Here is a 22,857-nt window from a genome sequence, read left to right on the forward strand (position 1 = left end):
TTAAAAAAAAAAAAAAAGGGAATGTCAATTATTTTCTTTAAATTTGAGATGGTGTTGTTATTCAATTTAGTTAATGTGAGAAGTCTGTGTTGGCAGCGAGTATATTTACTGCAAGCAAACACATCAGCCAGGCTGTCTGAAGCATGATCTTGATACATTGTATGCAAAGCGTTATTTACATTTACACAATGTGAGTGGGAGATCAAAGAGCAATAAATCACTTATATCCCGGATAAGACACTATGTTTCTTTTCCCTTCTCTGCATGTTCCATATATGGAGGAATAAACAAAGCAGCCAGTGAAGAAAGCACAATTGAGAAAGCTGAGCTGAGGAGAGAGGAGAGGAGACGAGGGAGAGGTTCAAGCTGCCAACACAGACTTATCACATTAACTAAATTGAATAACAACACCATCTCAAATTTAAAGAAAATAATTGACATTCCCTTTTTTTTTTTTTTAATGTTTTATTAATTTTTTATTATTTTATTCACATAGAATTGACATTCCAATTTTTCATTAATTTTTTATTAATATTTGTTATAATCACATATAATTTTTTAATTCATATTTATAAATTAATTTATGTTAATTGTATATTTAAGCACCATAGAAGTAAGTAATGATTGGATTATAGGTGGTATATTAAGAAATTCACACAACCAAAAAAGGTTAATCACAAAAGGTTGATAATATTGGAGCGCGGTACAGTATAAGAATTCATATGTTATACTTACTTGCTCTGTGCAACGGTTTTGTATAGAGCAGCCTCAATCCTCTCCTTTTTGGGTTTCCCTCCAGCGGTCCCGGTTCCTCCCCCCTGCCAAGTGCCCCAACAGCAGGCCTCTTGCTGTGCGGACACTTGGACAGGCTCGCTTCCGAGTCACATTGCTGTGATAGGACATTGTCCATTCACACACAGAGCATGGCTCGTCCCCGCCCCTCCACCCAATGGCTCCCAAAGCTGTGTGAGCCAACAAGGAGAGAGAGACCCCAGAGAGCTGCTGCTCTCATGCACATCACCTGAACGAGATGGAGCTCATGTAAGTATAAGGGGAGCTGAGGGGGGAGCTGCAACCAGAAGGTTAGGAATCATTGTGACTTTCAGGTGTGTAGATTTCCCCTCCATGACTAGATGATTTTAAAGGTGAAATGGATGAAGCAGAAGGCATAATTGTAAAGAGCTGTAGAGAAGGGGGGGGGGGGGGGGGTTCACTTACCTGGAGATTTAAAGTAGAACTATAGGAAAAACTTTTTTTTTTTTTTCATTTTTCATTTTGTCAGATGTTTTTTTTTTTTTTTTGCCATCTGTGTTCCATTGCAGAGATTTCTCTTCATTTCCTGCCCCATAACAGGAAGTGAGAGGAAATCCCTGCAAATTAAGAGAGTTTCTTGGGGACCCCCAGGTCACCAGAACTATTGTCCCAGTTGGAAGATTTCCTCTCTATTACTTTTCTGGGAACAATCCAAAATGTGGGATTTTCTTTTACTTTCAATGATAATGGTAAACAGGACAAATAGGATGACAGACAACAATAAAAACTGACAAGAATTTTAATGCATCTCCACCGTCGGAACTATTCTGGTCTCACAGAATTAAACTGGAAGGCCTGAACTAATCTCTATGTAATGTAACATGGTCATGCTGGAAGCCAATTTGTTCTTTATATTCTATTTTCATGGTTTCTGAATGTTTAAAGTTCTGACACCACTGTATCCAAAACTAAAAAAAGAAGTTTTGCCTTTAGTTATACTTTAAGGCAGTAAACAAGACTGTCATTCCTAGGGTATCCCTGATAAAAGCAGTATAGTGTGGTGTAACATTTTAATGGATAATTCTGTAGGGGCTCATCTGGAATCTTCCTTTGCATAGAATAGTACACCATTCATACTATTTATGTAAGGATAGTTCTGACCCTGTGGCATCCTTCTGAAGTTTTATCAAGGCTCTGGAAAGATGCCATATGGTCGGGAACCATGTGTTGGGTAACTTGTTTAAAGTAGAATTTAAAGCAGAGCTCCACCCAAAAGGGAAAGTTCCCTTTTAAGGACTGCTCCCCCACTCCCCATTAAGAATTGGCACCTTTGCGGAGCTGGTACCCGAATTTGACAGGTACTCGCTCCCACTTCTGGGCCGATCACCTAGGTGATCGGAAACGGAAGGTGTCCTCCCTCCCTCCCTGTAGTCTTTTGGGACATGTGACAGGTCCCAGAAGACTACAGGACCATTCATGAAGCGCAGCTCTACTCGCGCATGCGCAGTGGGTACCCGGCCGCAAGCTATCACAGCCGGGTGCCCACACTGAAGATGCTGGCCTCCTGGAATACAGGGACGGCTGGTGAATTGGGCTGTTGGGCACACACCACGGGACCGAGGGACAGGTAAGTGGCTGTTTTTTAAAGGTCAGCAGCTACAGTTTTTGTAGCTGCTGACTTTTATTTTTTGACAGGGTGAGTGGAACTCCGCTTTAAGGTTATATGACAGAACAATATGGCCAAAAAAAAAATATTTGCCATTGTGAGAAAAAGGTATTTTTAGGACATATAGCTGGATCTCAAGAATTGGATGATCTTCTGTAATATTTAGAAGTGGCGGTAAGAATTTATCCTACATATTCTGTAAAGTACACAAATAGTCAAAATCTACAGTAAGGTTCAAGTGTTTTAATATGATACATATAAACCACTTAACACCTGTATACGGAGAATGTGTTGGAATGCAGGATTTTAATTTTGCCAGGACTAGATATAAGCTTATGATTGAAACCTTTTGGATCTTCACAGTGTAGGAAAGTTGTACTATATAGAGAGTGTGACTGTCATGCATCCAAGTAATATTGGTGTTTCAATAGTGTGGGCCTGAGAAAGGTGTGTAGCTATTGCTACTTCACAATTAATTTGTACACTAGGTACAGAGCATCTCCCAGGTTGTTTTGTATACAAAATATTTTTCCTTATTAGTGGTATAAAATAAAACATACCAGGAGTTCCATTTAATATAATCTATAAGTGCCAGTGCTATGAGAATGACCTCTAGGTAGTTTCAGTGCTCATCCTTTTAATTTGCAGTTTTGCTGTCTAGTAGTAAGGTGGAAGGAGCAGGGCCAAGTCAACCATTGCAGCTGTTTGAAATATGCATACCAGAGCACCCTTGGATTCAAACCAACTGGGGGCAGAACACAGAGAAACTAAACAAATATGCAACTACCTGGAGATACTGGCCAGTAGTGCCTTACAAATGTGAGCGGACTGGCCTTGTGAAGTGAGCACTTCAGTTTTATTATATCAAAGTTCAAAAATACCCACAGGTAAAGATTAAACCAAACATATCTGTTATTTGTAAAGTAAATCCTCCATTATACCCTTGACAATGTAATGTTTCCATGAGCTGACACATGGATGTACACGCCAACGTGTTTCTGGTGCGGAACCCCTTTCATCAGACCCACTAAGTTGCTAAGCATTACACCATTTTACAAATTGTTCCTTGTTTAATTAAATAAGCTTGATTGTTAGTAGTGCAAAATTGACTTTTGACTTGAACTTGAAGGTGATGGTCAAAGAAACAATTGTAGTATTATTTGAAAACTTTGTTTGGGAGAATATTCATGCAGGAGTTAAAGACTTAAAGCCATTAGTAAGCACTTAGTGATCAACAGCTTTTAAAAGCAGTAGTAAACTGCCACAAAAAAAAAAAAAATATATATATTTTCCCCAGCAGGTTTGTCCCATAATGTGCTAATATGCACCGCATGCTAGCATATTATGACAGACTTCCCTGTAAACGGAGGCCTCCAGTGCAGTGCTGTCACTTCTTCCTCGATGTTTCCATCTTCACCCTGTCTTTCTTCTGGGTTCGCCGGCTCTGGCTGTTTGAGAGGCTGGGGCCATGATGGCGGCATGGCGCTCTGCATTCCATGGCATACTCTGTGCCCTGAATGCAGAGTATCACTGTGCATGCATGGGTGATGTCATCGGCTATTGCCGATGTGAAAACTTTCCCAAACGGTACACATTATTCATTGTATCTACAGGTAAGCCTGATTGTAAGCTTACCTGTAGGTACAAATTCAAAAAGAGAGTTTACTCCTGTTTTAACACATTCTGTCATCTCTCATCTTTTTCTTGTAAAACATTTTTCATCCCTAACCTTTTGGATTTCAGCTTATTTAGCTACTTTGAGATAGAATATTATGAAATGTTTTACTGAAAAGTTAAAAGTCACGTATGGTCATTCTGAGCTTGCACTGCAAGTGCTACATTGGTTAAATTAAAGTGAAATAATACCCTTTTGCAGCACCCCACCATTTACTCTCATTGTTAAAGGTTTGTGAATGTACACAGATAACCTGCATGCTGGTGGAGGAATTATAATATTGGAACTAGATGACGGGAATAAAATATTTTGGTCTCAAACATAACCAACATCTAAACCATTTACCTACCACTTAGATGTAAAATTCCTGCTCCATATGAGCTGCCAATGCCCCCCTTCCCAATTAGATTATTCAGATGTCTCAACATCAATGCCTACCAGATACTACAAACATTACCCATTTATTAAGATGCTCTAAAAAGATATTAAAGATATTAAGTTGTTATGTTTCTTATAGGATCCAGTTCTATTATTCTTTTTTTTAATAAGTAGGCTAGCTCTTTTACAAATAAAAATTGCAGTTCTGTCTGCAATATTTGCCATTTCACCATTGTCTATTATCATGCATTATTCCTCCTGGAAAGGCAAACTGGAGTAAATGTATATTGTATATTGATTTCTTTACTGTGCATTTGTCATTTCTATTGACTTTTGTATTTAAAAACTATTTTTACTTTTTGTTGTTTTTAAGGAATTACATTTATTGAGAATCTTGAGGAGTATACAGGCTTGAAATGTCTTTGGCTGGAATGTAATGGTCTGCAAAAAATAGAGAATCTGGATGCTCAGACAGAGTTATGTTGCCTTTTCTTACACCAGAACATTATCAATAAAATTGAAAATCTTGAACACCTGCAGAAACTTGATTCGCTTAACCTTTCAAACAACTACATCAGGACAATAGAAAACCTGTGTGAGTAGCTTCAAGCACAGCAAGTACTATTGATAAGTGAGAAATGAAATTGTATGTCTGGGGCTCAGTGAATAATTTTACACAGTTCAATAGGACCTCTTAAAGTGTATGTAAAGCCAATACTATTTTTTAGCCAAGTTAAAACCCTTGTCAGGTTGTTTTTTTGGGGTTTTTTTTGCAGTCTGCGTCCAATTAGGGAGATCACCTTTCACTTCTGGTCCTGGAATTGCAACAGGAAATTAGGGAAAATCTCCAATTTGAGAGTATTTCCTGCATAGACAGTGTCACCATTGGAAAATGTACCTCTTTTTGCAGGTGACATCTCTAAAATTAAGTATTGTCCTCACTTCTTTCTTAGTGACAAAGATCAAAAGGACAAATAGAAGGGTCAATTTCTCCAGCAATTAAAAAATGTTGTTTCTCCATATACTTTAAATAGAAGTATCTGATAGAAAATATTTAACAAACTACACTTAGCTTTCTAGTCTGCCCTGAAAACAGGAACGAACAATAATGGATTTTCCAAGAAGCATAAGCAGTCTTTCTTTTAGCCATTTTTTACTAGCAAAACTTATAATATGAAGATCCTTGTATGGGATGATCTACCTATCTTTTTCTCTAATTGTGCTCCTGCATTGTTATTCTGCCCTGTGCTCTTCCAATGCGGACTAGAGGTGGCCATACCACATTGTCAGACATATTGCGCCTGTACTGAGCAAAGACATACAGGCAGTGCTGGAACAAGTGATTGTAGAAAGGGAGTGGCTGCAAGATGGTTGCAGAAGATCAGCAATGTCGGGATACAAAAGGTGTAAACACCATGTTATAAAACACTAAAACATAATCGCTGTTTAGGATACAGATTGATTTAGCAGACTAAATGTCATATAGTTAGAGTTTAGATCTACTTTAAGCACAATGAATACAGGCATTGTCTAAGATGAAGGAAGATCTATAAAAACCTGGAGTGCCTATTGGTTATAATTGATGATTAGAACATTTGATGTATGTTAGGAATTTAATAGCCTCATTTTTTTTTTTGTATTCCAGCTTGTCTCCCAGTTTTGTCAACCTTGCAAATTGCACACAACCATTTGCAAACCATGGAAGATGTAAATCACCTTCAAGAATGCTTTAATATCAGCGTTCTAGATCTATCCCATAATAAGTTAGATGATCCTGCTGTAATTGATGTCCTTGAGAAAATGCCAAAACTGGTATGTATATAAAAGTAGATATACATTGTATCCAAACCTAGCCACAACACCATAGCATTTTTGGCACATACAGTATGCACATTACCTTAGGCAGTGCTAGGCATATCACATGTTCTGAAACTTGGTAACGTATAAATGTAGCAGTAACATAAACCTGTCCTGGGAAAATTAATGCAAATAAATCTGCCCTGTATAGAAGACTCTGTATAGGGGAATCTCTCTTCAGGGGGCACACAGCAATAAAAGTTCTTTAGAATCATAAAGAAGGGATATCCATTTTTTTAATGCTTTTTTTTACTGTTTATGACCTGTTGAAGCTATTTCCTCTTACTTCCTGTCCAAATCAAAGGGATAGGAAGTAAGGAGAAATCATACCAACAGCTGCTAAACCACAATAAAAAAGTGTTCCTATTCCAACTGTACAAGAAGAAAAAAAGTCAGAAAGCAATGTTTTGGAATAATGCCAGATCTTTAAAGTGGTTCTAAAGGCACAAGGTTTTTTAGCTGCACTCAGAAGGTAAAACACCTTCTAGGTGCAGCTCCCCTCCCAGCCCCCTTTATACTTACCTGAGCCCCATCTTGATCCAGTGATGTACATGAGAGCAGCGGCTCTCCTGGGTATTTCTCTCCTCATTGGCTCACACAGCAGCGGGAACCATTGGCTCCTGCTGTTGTCATTCTCAACCAGTGAGCCAATGAGAAGAGATTCGGGCGGGGCTGAGCCACACTGTGTGTGAATGGACAGTGCCCATTCTCAGGAGTGTGGCTTGGGACTGAGCCTACCTGAGCACCCCTATAGCAAGAGGCTTGCTATTGGGGGCACTCTGCAGGGGGGAGGAGCTAGGACCGCTGGTGGGAGACCCAAAAAAGAAGAGGATTGGGGCTGCTCTGTGCAAAACCATTACACAGAGCAAGTAAGTATAACATGTTTGGCATTTAAAAATTAAAAAAAAATGCAACCTTTAGAATCACTTTAAGGCAGTAGGAATGAGCTTGCACTTGTTTGGGCCTGAACCCAGGAGCCAGCTTTCATTCTTGGTCTGATGAGCTGCGGGCAAAGGATTTCCTGTCACACAGCTGATGTAACAAAGGGGTAGGAATGCTTGTGACATCATTCACCAGGTGGTCATAATAGGTCAATGATCTCATGAGCATCCATGCCCTTTTTTAACGTCAGCTGCTCTGTGGGGATGCTCTTAACATCACTGACCATGTGGCCATATTAGACCAATGATCTCATGAGCATCCCTGCCTCTTTGAAATGTTAGCTGGACCTGTGCCCAAACAAATGCAACCTCATTCCTACTAGGCTCCTACCTGTATGCTAACTCACTGCTGTTAAAGGATAACTCCACTTTTGTAGGAAAAAATAGCAATAAAAAAATAATATAGCATATACATTTGCTACATAAGTCATATTGTAATTGAATGTTAAATAAAAATTGCCTTTCTTTTTTTTAATCTGCAGCACTGTAATTTTCTGTAAAGTGCAGTGCAATATGACAACCTGGAGCCAATCGCACCAATGGTGTACGGTGCACCCCTAGAAATATAATTTCCTGCTTGTGCGATTGGCTTACTGACTTTCCCAAAAGGCTGACCTAAGATACAAGCAGGGTTTAGGCACCTTTTGAAACTAAAATTTCATTTTTGTTTACTCCCAAAGGGTTAATCATTTCTAAAGAGATGCAGACCCTTCACTTTCCTCATTAGAACACTGCAAGAGCATAAGCCGATTACTAATAAAAAAGCCAGTCCTACTCAGAAACAGGTAGGACTATGCTACAAAATTTGTTAAAATCCCCACAGTGTACATTGACCACCCAGAGGAGATTGCTTTTTCTCATAAAAAGTGGAGTTACACTTTAAGTAAAATCAGCACAGGTAAGCCTAAAAGAGTGTATATGTTTATATACCTGTTTCTACAAAGAGTGTGTACACCACATAACAAGTTGCATCTTTTCATGGTGTGTCAGAACTATAATGTGTCTGTATTTCTTTGTAGCATGTCTTAAACCTGATTGGAAACGAACTCATTAAGAAGATTCCCAATTATAGAAAAATAGTGACTGTCCGCCTAAGAGGGCTAACTTACCTGGATGATAGGCCAGTGTTTCCTAAAGACAGGTAGAAATACCGCATACATTATCTTCTCTGTAATAAGATTCCTTTTTATTCATTTCTGTGTTGGATGGTGGTTATTATTTTGCCTAGGAAAATCATAAAATCACAATAATCTGGATTTACTTTATTGTGATAACCTATGGCCTATTATACTCAAATATTTATTTTGATTTTCCTGCATAAACATTTTGGTTTAAAACAGAACCTACATGAAAATACAAGGTCCCGCTATTTACAGGCCCGTAACCTATTATGTAAAGTGACACCTAAAATAAAAAAAGGAATGCAAAGCAATTCAGTGCAATGCGATTTTCAGCCCATTCATTTAAACGGGCTGAAATCGCACTGGATAGCAAAATGCAGTGCAACTGGATCGCATGATATTGCAGTACCATGCGATCCGGTGCAAGCAAACGCCCTGCTTTTGGAATGTCCTTTGGAATACATTGACACACACCCATACCAGATCACACACTCAGTGCGTTTTGAACATGGTGCTGGAAACATGCATTGAACCACCGTACTGGTGTCAACAGGCCCTAAAAGGAAAAAAAAAAATTATCGAAGACCCTGCATTTTGGCTAAGCATGAGTGGCATCACTCAGCTTCCCGGGAAATATAGGTACCCCAAATATTGCAGGAATGCATCCTAGTATTCTTCTGTAGAGCACTCTCACAAGGTTTGAGATCTTCAGATTTTCCAGGATCTCACAGGAAAGTTTAATCAGGCCTAGCCAAAGTGGCCAGAAGTCAGGACCTAAGGTAAGCTTTTTGCTTTTTCCCTTTCTATAGATGTGACTTATGCAGGCCATAGACGAGGGGAAAATCGGCCGTTTTTAAATAAAAAAAAATCGTAAATCGGTCGTTAAGACGGCCGACGTTGCCACTAATTAAAGAAAAGTTGGCGGGTTTTAGTCCCGTCTACGGCCGTCAATTAATATAATAGCGGTGTCCCTCCATAGAGACCCACTATTATATTTGACAGAAGAAATAGATTATGCAGAAGAAGAAGAAGAGAAACAACATTATATTTATTTGTACTTGAATAGAAACATTTGTATCCGAAATGCACACAAATAGATACAATGTTGCAACTTTTTTTCTTCTCCGTCTTCTTCTGCAAAATCTATTTCATCTTCTCCTCTTTTCTTCTATTCCTCTTGATATTCTATTTCTTCTTCTCCTGCAAAATCTATTTTTTCTATTACTTCTTTTTCTTCATAGTCAATTTATTGTGAAATCGGCCAGAAGAACGGCCGATTTGACCATAAATTACCGCGAAAATCGGCCGATCTAATAAATCGTCCCAGGATTTTCCAGCATGGCCGATTTTCAAAATCTCTTAAAATTAAGAAAAACGGCCGACATTTTTCCCCACTAACGGTACGAATATCGGCCAATTTTTTTATCGGCCGATAATTCTGCAAGAAAATCGGAAATCTATGGCCTGCATTAGTGTTTTTGCATGAAATTTGGGGCTTGTAAATTACGTGTGTGTATTTATTTCCACTTCAGATTAATTTAGTGTTTGACAGGCAGTGGGCTGAGATGCCCACCTGCTCCTTTTTATTTCTTGGAAAAACTCTGGTATAAAGACCTTGAGTTCCCAGCTACATCCATCCTGTAAAATAGTGAAATTAGTGTCTTCTTGTCCTACTACAAACAAAAAAAATCTTGAGTATTTTGTATTGTAGAGCTTGTGCAGAGGCTTGGGCCAGAGGGGGAAGAGAGGCTGAGACAGAAGAAAGAGAAAAGTGGGAGACCAGAGAGAGAAAAAAGATTCAAGACAGTATTGATGCTTTATCTGAAATCAGAAGGAAGGCTGAAGAAAAGAAAAGAAAAGAGACGGAAGAGGAAGGTAATGGGACTCTGTCAAGTGTGTACATAACTTATTTTTAAATGGAATACATAGAGATTGATTTGCTAAAGACAAATAGGCTGGTCATTTTGCAAGGAAATTTTCAATTTGATAGGTAATTTTTCCTAATCTTGGTAAATGCGGTTAAAAGTTCTTTGCAAATACCGAATCATGTGCAAGAAAAAAAAAAACAGTATTTTTACTGGCACAGAATTAGATGATGAAAGTCAGAAGAACTTCAATTAATTTGTTTAACTAGGCGAGAATCCCCTTGCAAAGTGGAAAGACTATTTGCTTTTAGTAAGTCAACCCCATAGTATTTTACACACAATTTATTACGTATAAAGTTAATTGCTAAAAATGATCAAATTTTTACATTTTATTTTAGACAACTAAATCTGAAATATATAAAGATTTCAAATATAGTATTTGCTTGTGTACTCTTTTTACCATCTCATGTGGCTCCTTTTTCTGAATTGCTGTGATTGTTGTGTTGTCTGTAAAACGAAATATCTAAAGCTCGAAGTACACACACTGCTAAATTATAGGAGGAGGGATGTTATGCCATCTTTCATTGCTTCATTCATAAGGCTCTGCAAGGCATTTCAATTTGGAGAGACAGTCAGAAAAGGAGCAGCTAGTGATTAGTTTTCAGTTTACAAAACCCAGAATGCTGTGCAAAATCATGCCATGTGTGCACCCCTTATTAAAGTGTATGTTATCCTAAATATTTTTTTTTCTGTGTGTGTTCACATCTTTGTATTTTATAAATCATAGGGGTTATTTACTAAAACTGCATGGTTCTAAATAAAAACCAAACAGCTTCCAGGTTTTCTTGCCAAAGCTTTATTGAAAAAGCTGAAGTTAAAAGCTGATTGGCTGTCATGCACAGCTGCACCAGATTCCGAGTGGATCAGTTTTAGTAAATCTCCCCCATAGTCTGTATCATTTTCATGTACTTTTATCTGAAGTACCTGGTTGATCCTGCCAGTCACCTTTCTTCCTTTCCAAATTGACCACACAAAGTAGAGACGTTAATCTGTGTTGGCATAGTCAGTTTTAATCCTTTTGCCTACCTTCAAAGGTACAGGACAGTGTGCAGACATACAGCATGAATGACAGCCAGTGCAACACATAGTAGAAATTTATTTGATCCTCTAGGCCGGGTGTCGGCAACCCGCGGCTCCAGAGCCGCATGCGGCTCTTTTTCACCTTGGCTGCGGCTCCGGAGCACACTGCCCACCAGGTGACAGGCAATAGGGCAGCAATGGGCAAACTACGGCCCGGCGGACCTTTTAATCCGGCCCGCGGAGCTAGGCTCCCGCTAGGCTCCTCTCACAGTCCGCCCTGAAGACCGGTGTAGCATGAAAATCTGTCTCCTATGAGGATCTGTCCCCCTCGACGTATCTGCGCATGTGCCGGAGATCGCCGATCGGCTGCTAATGCCTGAAACTGGCACATGCGCAGATACGTCGAGGGGGGACATCCTCATAGGAGACAAGATTTTCATGCTACACCGGAACGGCGCGGGAACACGGCGAGAGGAACGCGCGGAGCAAAGGTAAGTGAATTGACACAGGGGGGACTTGGGGACTTAATATGGGGGATTAATTACTATAGGGGGGATGAATTACTATAGGGGGGAAGAATTACTATAGGGGGGAAGAATTACTATATGGGGGATGAATTACTATATGGGGGATGAATTACTATATGGGGGATGAATTACTATATGGGGGATGAATTTTCAGTTTTAAAAATGTGGCTCTCAAAATAAATTTCAATCGTGGTTTTGGCGAGATTTGGCTCAGTTGAAAAAAAAGGTTGCCCACCACTGAACTAAGGCTATGATTGTGATTAGGACGATACACTGTGGCCCTGATTAACCCTTTGCTTACTGGGCCCTTAAACCCCCTTCATGACCAGAGCGCTTTTTGCAATATATGCAGTGTCGGATTTGTTTTAAATGTTGCAATGGTTTTGCGGCTCCCAGTCTTTTTTTCCCTCTCGGAAACGGGTCCAAGTGGCTCTTTATGTCTTAAAGGTTGCAGACCCCTGCTCTAGGCCAATATATTCGAAATTTGCAATTGTAGTGCATTTTAAGCCAGCAATGATTAGTTGACAAACAGCAAGGTAAAGAGTAATGTTGTCTGCTGTCAGTTGCGTTAAAGCCTAAATGTAGCTAAAAATAAAAACATACAAATCAGCACCAGGGACATAACTTACAGTTAGTATGGTGTGTCCCTTGTGTTAATTCTTCTCCTTTCAGTGGAAATCTACTTCTGTCCTACTCCATCCACCCCGCTACCATAATTTTCTGGTGTGGCAGGGATTAATACAGCTAAGGGGCTGTCAGAAACTCTCATGAAGACTGCCTGCCCCTTTCCTGCCAAATCCGCCATTCATAGAATCCATACAAGCCCTTCTATGACTGACACAGTATCTATGAATGGAGGACAGACAAATGACTGATAGCTCCGCCCCTCCATTCAGAGATTCTGTCTCATTCAAAGAAGCTGTAGTACACTTGTATGCTTTGTAGGAATGGCATATCTGGCAGGAAAGGGCAGGCATAATCAAGCAATCTTGATGAGAGCTCCAGAGAGCCCCTTAATTGTATTAACCCCCATCATGCACTGAAAGATTGAGGGGGGTGGGGTAGGACAGAGGAAGATTTCTACTGATAGGAAGAATCAACACAAGGGACACATTATACTAACTGTGCTGATTTTTATGCTTTTTTTCTTTGGCTAAACTAAGGCTTTATTACCTGTCATGACTTCTTGTTGACTCACTGTTTAGGTGCCATTCCACAAGATATCACTGTACCTTGTGAGGGACAGATAAACCATTGCAGAAATGAAGAGTCTCGAGAGACGATCCAGAAGTTTGTTGAAGAGACTATGGAGCCTTGTGATGAGTTATATCCTGAGACAGTTAACACGGAAACCTTTCTTCCCAAGAGTCCACTTGTACAGTTCATGGATGCAGACAAGAAGACACAGTATGAGGTTCCAGGCCAGAGGAAACCAGAATCCCCATCTATTTCTGCATCTGACATTCCTCACAATGAAGACAAATTGTTGTCTCAGGAGACACATTTAACAAAGAACAATGAAACCACAAATCAGGGTAATTTAATGGTGAAAGAGCTCTACCTTATGATGAAATTGATAAACATGATGCATAACATATGGTTTACAATTTCTCTTTATAATTGCTTCTTTTTGAGGCAAACAAATGCACTAGTTCCTATAAGCATAGCAGTCTAAACATATATTCTATACATATTAAATGAAATAACTCTGCAGGATATAATTTATTATATAAAATGCTGCCTTTCAATGCCTACCTTCACCCTACCATGAGCCTATTTCACATAATTTACTATGTGGACATGCCAGCATTATAAAAACATGGTCTGACAAGTCTGATATGGAAAATCCCAAGTGGCCAACACAGAGCCACTCAACCCTACCAACCACCTTTGGGTTAAATTGGAATACCAATTGCAAACAAATTCATCACATCCAACAGCAGTGTCTCATCTCACAAATGCTATTTTTTGCTGAACAGGCTTAAATTCCTATGGATACACTCTACAATTTTGTGGAAAGCTGCTTAAGAGAGGTGGATTTTGTTATAGCTGCAAAGGGTATGTCTCGTTAATTCCCATGGTTTTAAAAAGGGATCTTCAAAAAGTCAAACATTTGGCCATATAGTGTACATTTTGGTGACTTCATTTTAAACTGCAAATCTGTGTCATGACTCAGATAATATGTTTAGTCTTTCAAGACAGGCCACGGGTCAGTGTATTTGTGAGACAAACGTGACACTCAAATGGTAGGGGCCCCCAGCTTTAAATGTGGAGATGAGCCAAGGACAAGCAACCCAAAACTTGACATGTAGGCGGTGCAGCCGTCTTCGAATAGGGGAATTCCAGTACTACAAGAACAGAAAGGACACAAAAGCCTAATGCATTATGTTTGGGTACTTTATAGGTGAATTAGATAAAAACATACTCACAAGCCCAATAGTCAAAAGGCATTAAAGTACACAAGCACGAAATGTATTTGTGCGCCTAAGGAAACGAATGCAGTTTAACATTGCATAACAGTGGACTTTAGTATTTTCCACCTGAAGCTTCAGATAATTTAATTGTATCCCACTTTGTTCATAGCTTCATACAAAGACATGAACGTGGAAGGCTCCCTGACTACTAGTCTTGTTGATGCTGAAGATATTGAAACTGTCCCTCTGAAAGTTACAGAAAAGCTTTACCTTGATGTAAGTGTGAATGAATTATATGTTATTTTTTTGTTTTGACTGATGTATAAAAGATGGTTCCGTAGGTTATTTTTGTCCATTTATGATTTTCAAAAGGACACACTGTTATCACAATGCTGATTTTTCTTGTCTAATCAAATTGAGAAATGACATGGCATAATACATCAGATGTTAAAAGTACACACACATAAGCAAATCTACAAACTGTGAGCAAGATAAAAAAAAGTTTAACACAGAGACACTTTGGCTGATTTACTTAAAGCAAACAGGCTGCAAGGGAATTTTTCCTTAGTTTAGTGAATGAAGTGAAGCTCTGCTAACTTCCATAATCTAGTCATGTGCAAACAATATACTGATTTTTTTTTTTTGCACATAATTGGGTATTCTTTGCTTTGCATTCCTTTGCAAAGTGAACAACAGCCTATATGCCTTTAGTAAACCCTATTAAGTTCCTGAAGTAAATGTTACAGTAGATCAGTCCAGTTGTTACTGTGTGATTAACTAGCGGTGAAATTAATATAAAATGCTTCCTTGTGGTAACATAAAAGAAAACACACAATGGACATGGAGTGTTGGCACAACAACAAATGGCCTAGAAAAATGTTTAGCTTTTAACTCCGTTTAATAAAGTGTCCAGTCTCCAATAAATCTGTGAGAGATTTCCACATTACAGCACTTTCAACAATCTTAAAATCATATGTCTGCAGCATGGAACCAACTCAATGAGGTTGATTTACAAAAGGCAAATGGGCTGTTCACTTTGTAAGTGATGTTGCACTTTGCATATGAATTATCCCCAGAGCTTAGTGAATGTGGTGAAATTTCGCTTTGCAAAGAATACTCAATCACATGCAAGGAAAATAAACACAACAGCATTTTTGCTTGAACATGACTGATTACTGTATAGTGCTTTTCCTGTGATCCCCCAATCCTTACCTTGTCCTGTGATCCTGCGATGCCCTCCAGCCGATGCCAGCATCCGTCTTCGGGGTTCCATTCCCTGCGAGCGTCAGTACGAAGGGGGCAGAACCAGCGGGAGATTCAAAAAAGTAAAAATATGACATACACACAATACATTGTAATCTGTTAGTATTACATTACTGTATCAAACCATTTCACCTAAATTTTGTCCCTAGTGCTTTGTCCTGTGCCCTGCCTGCACTTTTACCTTTCTTTCTGCCTGGAAACTTGAGAACGTTCATGGCATCCAAAAAGCGTCCCTTTAGCTCAAAAGCGGTTTTAGACCAGCTAGAAAACAGAGATAGTGAATTAGAATCACTTGCAGAATTGAGCGATGATTAGTGGGGAAATTCGTCATCAGACACTGAAAACGATTCTGCAACTGAGCTCAGTGATGTGCAAACTTGGTGCTCTATTTCAAATTTCAGTGTTTTTGGTTTGATTACATTATTGAATTAAATGTATTATTATTATTTTTTATAATTATTTATTATATTATAATTTATGATTTCGTGTTTCAAACTTCATCATGCCCGGGATGTTTACTTAGACTCTTGTTTGGACAGATTTAAGTGAGTTATTCCTAAGAATTACAGGCCTACAATAAAAAAACAACAAATTTCCATGCAAAATAATGTACCGCTTTGACGTTCAAAAATATAGATTAGTTAAACCGCCAGGGAGGTTAAAGTCTATAGAACCAAAAACACAACTTTTTGCGTTTAAGAAAGTCCCTGACCCTTTCCAAAAAATGCACTGGGTGACCGGGTGAAAACACGGAGATGTGAACGAGTCTCATAGGAAATCATGGTTAAATGGACTGTAAAACCCAGAACGCTGTGGAAAACGCTTAAGTGTGAAGCTAGGGTTATAGTGATTGGATTGGCTAAATTTCTCTAACATGCTGGGTAATATCAATTGTTAATAGCTTTGAAAATAGTAGGTAAGAATAACTGCTAATGCTTTTTATAATTTAGGATTTGCCTGATTTGGAAGATGTGGAAGATGATGAACTCTCTGGAGATCTACAAAATAACACTGGACATAACAAGGTAAATACCTCAACTATTTTAAATATAGTTATTTTTTTATTACCAGAATTTATAACAAATATTTAGCATTGCAAATTTGTTAGTTATTGCTGGCTTGATGCTGCTAAATCTGGCTTAAGCATCTAAACATCATTGACTTCAATGCATGACTGGGTTAATTAAGGTGTTGGCCAGTCACCTTATGTGAGCTCACAATTGCTTCAACTAATGTACTTAACGCCCTCCTATAGATCTATGAAAAGACCTATGTCGAAAAGGAGGTCAGTTGCAGGTCAGATTCACCTGTCAATGAATTCAAAAGTTTTCCAAACTGATGTAATTGACTTAAGCCCAAAATTCTTGGTCACACTCCTTTAGACGTGCAGAGATGGTCTTGTGGCTGCAAATCAAACCCACAAAGCTGCAGAAAACATGGCTATGAAAAGTGTATTTTCTGTCATGATTACCTGGGCACTATGAACTTGGAAGTATTTAGATTTAGCATAATACTAATCAAAAAATATAGGTGTGGCAAGCATTTTGAAAAGTGTGTGTCTCCACAGATCTCCATGGTAAGAAAATACAGTGCCTTGAAAAAATATTCCTACCCCTTGAAATTTTCCACATTTTGTCATGTTAATGCCCTGCTTACCTTTTGTATCTTCAGCAATCACTGATATTGAAATATTTATACCAAATTTTACATAATTTATGAAAAAATTAAACAGAACTGGTCCCAGGACAGAGCCTTAGGGTACCCCCACTTACAGCTCTAGAACATCCAGAAGATATTTATCACTACCCTCTGGATGCACTCCTGTAATCAGTTTTCTATCTAAGTACATACACTCTTGTCAATGCCAACAGACCTCAGTTTGTAAATTAAGCATTTACGGGGTACTGTATCAAATGTTGTAGTGAAATCTAGATACACCACATCCACAGGACTTCCACTACCCATATTAAAGCTCACTTCCTCATAGAATGTTAACGGGATGGGCTCGCGAAGTCAGTCTTTCATAAATTCATGCTGGTTAATACTAATGATACCATTGTCATCAGCAAATTCTTGGATATTATTATTGTGGTTACTGACACCAATGCTCGGGCTTATTATTGCAGCCACTGTCACTAATGTTGGGGGTCTTTTATTAAGGTCACCAGCACCAATGATCAGTCAAACTTTCTCTTCAAAATGCATTGCTGTTTGTTTGAAAAATATGCAGCAGGCCCAAAATTTTCAGGCAATAGGGTGTGTTACAGCTCACCAATTTTAAATTGGGCTGCCTAAGTGTCCATAATGCACCTGAACATTCAAGCATTTGCTGCTTTTGTTTAGCCCACTTGAAGTGTCTGGTCCATTTACTATTTTTAAGTCAGTCACCATTGGTGTAAAAAGTATGGTTTCACTCTGTCCAGTAATTTCTGTTTTAAAACAACCCTGTCCAGTTATTTTATGTTAGACTGAAAAATTTGTAAAAATTTTTTTTTTTTTTTTTAACAATCTAATATGATAATTACAGCATTAAACTGAAGGCACTGAAGAGAAGCCCTCCAACTGAATGTGACCACTATGACTTAGCTGACATACTCTGATTCCAGATTGTCAGTGGGGATCCAGGCTGTCAGTGCCAGGATTGAGAGCCACCAGCTGCATTAGGTGTTGACTGCTGGCTCTTACAAGGAAAGAAAAAATAAATGCGTCACCAGCATGGGACATTATGCTGGGGACCATTTATACACAGTGGGTAGGAAGGGGTTCAACAAAGTCACTCTGCTAGCTGATATTGTGTTTTCATTATAGATTATTGGTGTTTACAAAGAAATGGTTTAGTCAGGTATGCTATAGAAAATGCTTTTATTGTAGATATTGAATTCTCCAGGGATATCTGTGGGCTTTAAGAGAATAAGTCACCCACATCACTTTGTTAAAGGTGACTGAACGTTCAATAGAATGTGATTTTTTTTTTTTCCCTAGGGGGAGGGGGGGAGGCCCTTATTCAGTTACACCATTGGCATGCACATCACCTTTACTTTGTTCATGTCTTGTGGGTTTTTTCTTTAATTTTACATTTTTATCTCTGTTTGTAGAAGACATATCGACCAAAGATCGAAGTGATATCTGGGGACAGTGATGACAGTGAAGGTGACTGGGAGAGAAATGATGTGAAGCCAGAGGTTTATGAAAATGTCCAGCCAATGCATCCTGTGCTAAATATATTCAGTAAGCCCAGTGATGAGCTACCCCTGAGGGAAGTCCATCAGCAAAAACACAGAGGGGTGGATATTGGGCATTTGAAACCAAGAGACAGACCTCTTATTCAGGAGCTGGACGACAGGCATTCGAAAGAGGATGATAGAGCACAAGATAATATTGTGGATTGCAGCTCTTGCATAGAATCATTGAGTGCACTAATTTCAGGTTAGTATAGGAATAATTTATAATTATTTACAGATATAAAGAAACTGTAGTCCTTATATTTTTTAAAGAAACATATACTGGCAGCTACTTCTAATATGAATACCATAACCTGGCTGTTAGACTTTGTAATCCTAGGGGCTTAGATGACAGTTTCACTGCCAAGTTCTGTTCCATGTATCAAGAGCCCTGACAGTGGCTCATGTATGAAGGAAGTCTGTCAGTTCTAGCAAAATAGGATTGGTAGAAAAAAATCACCAGATGCAACAACAAATTCTGGTCTGTTCTGTCTTGGTATTCCCTACTTTATAAATTCCACTGGGAAGGTGTTGGTGCTTTTTTTGTATAATGGAGTTTTGATTTTCGCTTTGCCTATGTCTCTCTTGATATGACTCACTTTTTGGATTCAGCTCAAAGAATGTCTGTCCTCTATAAATGCTGGATTTAGGATAGTCACAGCTCATCTTAAAAGTAAACAGGGAAATAATAAAACTACCTTTGCAGTGGGTCCCCCACGCTGCACTGAAAGGATCTAAAGATCATTTTTGTCTAGGGTACCAGCAGTGGCTTCCCTAGGGTTGGTGTCACCCGGTGCGGTAACACTTGGTGACACCCCCTCCGATGATCCCCGCAGGATGGGTCGGATCTGCGGATTGAGCATAATGGATCAGAGTCTGATCCATTATCCTCCCCAATCCGCAGATCCGATCCATCCTGTGGGGATTGTCGGCTTGCAACCTATACGGGGTTTGCTGATCTCTCCACAAAAAGGTAAGTTTTAAAGCAAGACCCCCTCTCTCTCTGTCTCTGTCTCTCTCTCTCTTCTCTCTCTCTCTCTTTCTCTCTCTCTGTCGTTCTCTCTCTCTGCCTGCCCTTTTTCTCTCCCCCCCCCTCTCCCCCCTACCTACTACATGAAGCTGCAGTGCTGTCACTAGGGTCGGGGATTACACACTGACCTTCTGCATACTCTGCCTGTCCCTCCAGCTCTCCGACTTCAGCACCCATGGCAGGGATGTGGACCCGCCCCTCTGCTGAAACTCCGAGGAGGAGAGGTGTCCGAAGTGCCTGCCTCACTGTCTGTCCCATCAATGCTTGCTTATTTCGGAAGCGGCACTTACAGGGACTGAGCCTCTCATGGGGCCCTGTAGTGACCCTGGGCCCTCGGGCAGTGCCCAAATGGTCAGTCCACCCCTGTCAGCCTGTGGAAAAGGTGTCACCCGGTGCGGCATGCACCCTCCACACCTTCCTAGGGACGCCCCTGGGTACCAGTATAAAGCAGTCCTCCTCCCTGGGCAACCAGTGGCACTGATGTTATCACATACAGTTCAGGACCAGCAGTCCTACATTGTAAGTGAGGATGGCGAGTGCTGTCCACAACCTGGAGTATCAAGGAAAGAGTAGAGCATTGGCTTCCAGAAGAGTAAGTAGTTAAAAAGTAAGTAAAACAGCTTTTTATTGGTAGACTAGGTAAAAACTACCATTTCACCCATATCAATATATTACTATTTGATAGTGAACACTTGTGTTTCCTTCTGGTACCTTTTACTTTCACTCTTTTGTTTTTAATAATAATTAAAAAAGAATTATAAAGCATATGGACTTTTTCAATTATTGTATTTTGCTTTTTTGTAACAGGAGATTTCAACAGACAGGCCAAGACAAAAGGTGGCTGCACTTCAATGTTTACATGCAAGGAAGATGAAGACATTGATTATGGATTGGACTGAGATAATAAATAGTTTATTATTTTCCAAAATAGGTTACGGGCAAGAGGCTCCCCCAACTGCAGCTAATCTGTAGTACAAAAAAACCTAAATTTTAAAAGTAAACCAGTTACAAAAGAATGGCTTTCAGTGCAGTACTGGTCACCTTACCGTTGTCAGGAGCCCCAATAAGTGCCTGGATATGAACACATGGACATACCTCTGCCGCAGCCTAGTTGCTGTCACATGAAAGTTTATGGGCATACAACAACAGCAAGCTATGATCTGGAATCATTTGGTGTAATCTGGAATCTTTCAATGCTTATTTTACTTTCACACTGTGTTCTTTTGCAATACAGGTACTTTTTACAATCATTTAAAAGTTCCCACAGTACTTTTTCTTGCTCTGTTAGGAGCCGATTTCATTTTTTTTCTTTTCCCATTTTCTATAAGAGAATTACATGTGACAAACCTCCTTCCACTAACAGAACGGTTCCCCATTTGACACAGAAGTCATTATTATGTGTCAGTGCAATGGATGTGCATTTTACTTGATGGCAAAAAAAATCAATATCACCTTAAGCCCTGATTCACACTGGTGCAACTTGTCATGTGATTTGACTGTTCCAAATCGCAGGACAAGTCACACCCTATTGTCGGCAATGGAACCGTTCAAATCGGTAAATTGTCGCACCGATTTTGAAAATAGTTTCTGCGCTATTTTCAGCGATTTCAGGTATGACTTGCATAGACATCTGTCCATAAAGTTGCATAGATGTCAGGCAATTCGCACCTAAAATTGCACTGACCTGCGGCTTCGAAATCACTCTACCTCAAGTGAAGTAGCGCAATTTCAAGTCTCATTTAGTTTGAACCAAGGCTTAATTTGTTGAGAGATCCTGTTACATAAGCATTGGAACTGCAGAGATGGCATCTGGTTCTGTAATGTAATTTCATCAGGAGCCTCCTCCAACACATGTATGGAAGTTCCAATCAAGGAGCCTCCTCCAGTACCTGCATGGAAGTTCCAATCAGTGGTAACGCTTTTGTTTCTATACTGACAGTTTCTCTCAGTTTCAGAGCCTCCTATTGCTCTGCGTAACTAGGCCATCTAATAGGCAGATTGTGACCAGAGTCTATGGTTAAAGGCCAACTCTACTCCCTCATGCTTTTGCATCTCACTTTTGGCTGCTGGAAATTGCCCATCATATTGATGAATGAATAATTAGGGCTGGAGGAGCAGGAGCCAGGCACTTGACCATGGGGACTAGTCACAATTTGCATATCATAGCAACCCAGATTTGGAAAAATATAGATCGCTACTATGATATACTAATAACAGTGTTGTGGTGGTTGCAAAAACTGCCTGATCTTATTTTTAACCTTTCCACTAAAGTGACTCTGTTGCTTCACCGAACAGATGTGTAGAACTTCTCCCCATAAGAGAAATCAGATTTTTTTTTTTTTACCTTACTAGCAGTGGGTGAGTCTAAACTCTTATGTTTTTAAATGGTACAAACCCCAACAAAGTGGGCAGCATTCAAAATGTTTGAAAATATCTAATGCCTACACCGCCCCCTCCCCCCATTGCATGCTGTGTTTTTTCCCAGTGGCCTCTATACTACTGCTGTGTCCTGTAAATATATTAACACTTGGTTCAATTCTAACAAACCAAGATAAGGTTCCTTGTATTAAAGCTTCATCAATTGAGCCATTCGTGAGATAAATTACTGATTCAGTAAACTTAAAGACTTAATAAAATAAATAAATTTTCATAAAAGTTCACGTGAAAGTTAATTCAGCGAAATTGTTAGAAATTGTGATCGTGAGTTTGTGAATTGATACAATGACAAAAAAAGGGAGTGATGTGAAATATCACCATTAGGTGGGGATAACAGAACAAAGGTGGAGTGTGTATGTGTGGCAGCAAATTATTTGAAATGTTTTAAGCTTGTAAGGGCGTATGCCTTATACCCATTTAAAACATATGATCAGCGCACAACAAAGCATATGACCTGTCCAACAACCATAGTATCTAAATAGAGTCCATAGTAAGCCTATTATATGCCATATGGAAACAGAGAAAAGTGATGGCAGAAAAAGACCCAGTGGTCCATGGAGTCTGCCATGGGGTGTTTTTGTACCTTTTTTTGTTTGTTTTTGCTTTGTAAACTTTTTTTGTCTGAGTATA

At 39.3% G+C, this 22,857-nt stretch overlaps 1 protein-coding gene across 1 annotated transcript in view; it reads left to right on the forward strand.

The window, feature by feature from the left end:
- The window catches only part of DNAAF1 (dynein axonemal assembly factor 1), a 28,835-nt gene extending 6,386 nt beyond the window's left edge, over nt 1–22,449 (forward strand). The window contains exons 5-13 of the mRNA XM_089692879.1: nt 4,846–5,067; nt 6,118–6,284; nt 8,290–8,411; nt 10,103–10,266; nt 13,069–13,398; nt 14,447–14,553; nt 16,491–16,565; nt 18,636–18,966; nt 20,599–22,449. Coding sequence (XP_089549005.1) covers nt 4,846–5,067; nt 6,118–6,284; nt 8,290–8,411; nt 10,103–10,266; nt 13,069–13,398; nt 14,447–14,553; nt 16,491–16,565; nt 18,636–18,966; nt 20,599–20,690 — 1,610 coding nt within the window. The 3' untranslated portion in view covers nt 20,691–22,449. The remainder of the gene's footprint in view (nt 1–4,845; nt 5,068–6,117; nt 6,285–8,289; nt 8,412–10,102; nt 10,267–13,068; nt 13,399–14,446; nt 14,554–16,490; nt 16,566–18,635; nt 18,967–20,598) is intronic.
- The last annotated feature ends 408 nt before the right edge of the window (nt 22,450–22,857 follow it).

This window comes from Staurois parvus, unplaced genomic scaffold (genome assembly GCF_062004578.1).
Source record: "Staurois parvus isolate SC_StPar_1 unplaced genomic scaffold, SC_StPar_1.0 ptg000607l, whole genome shotgun sequence".
NCBI lineage: Eukaryota > Metazoa > Chordata > Amphibia > Anura > Ranidae > Staurois > Staurois parvus.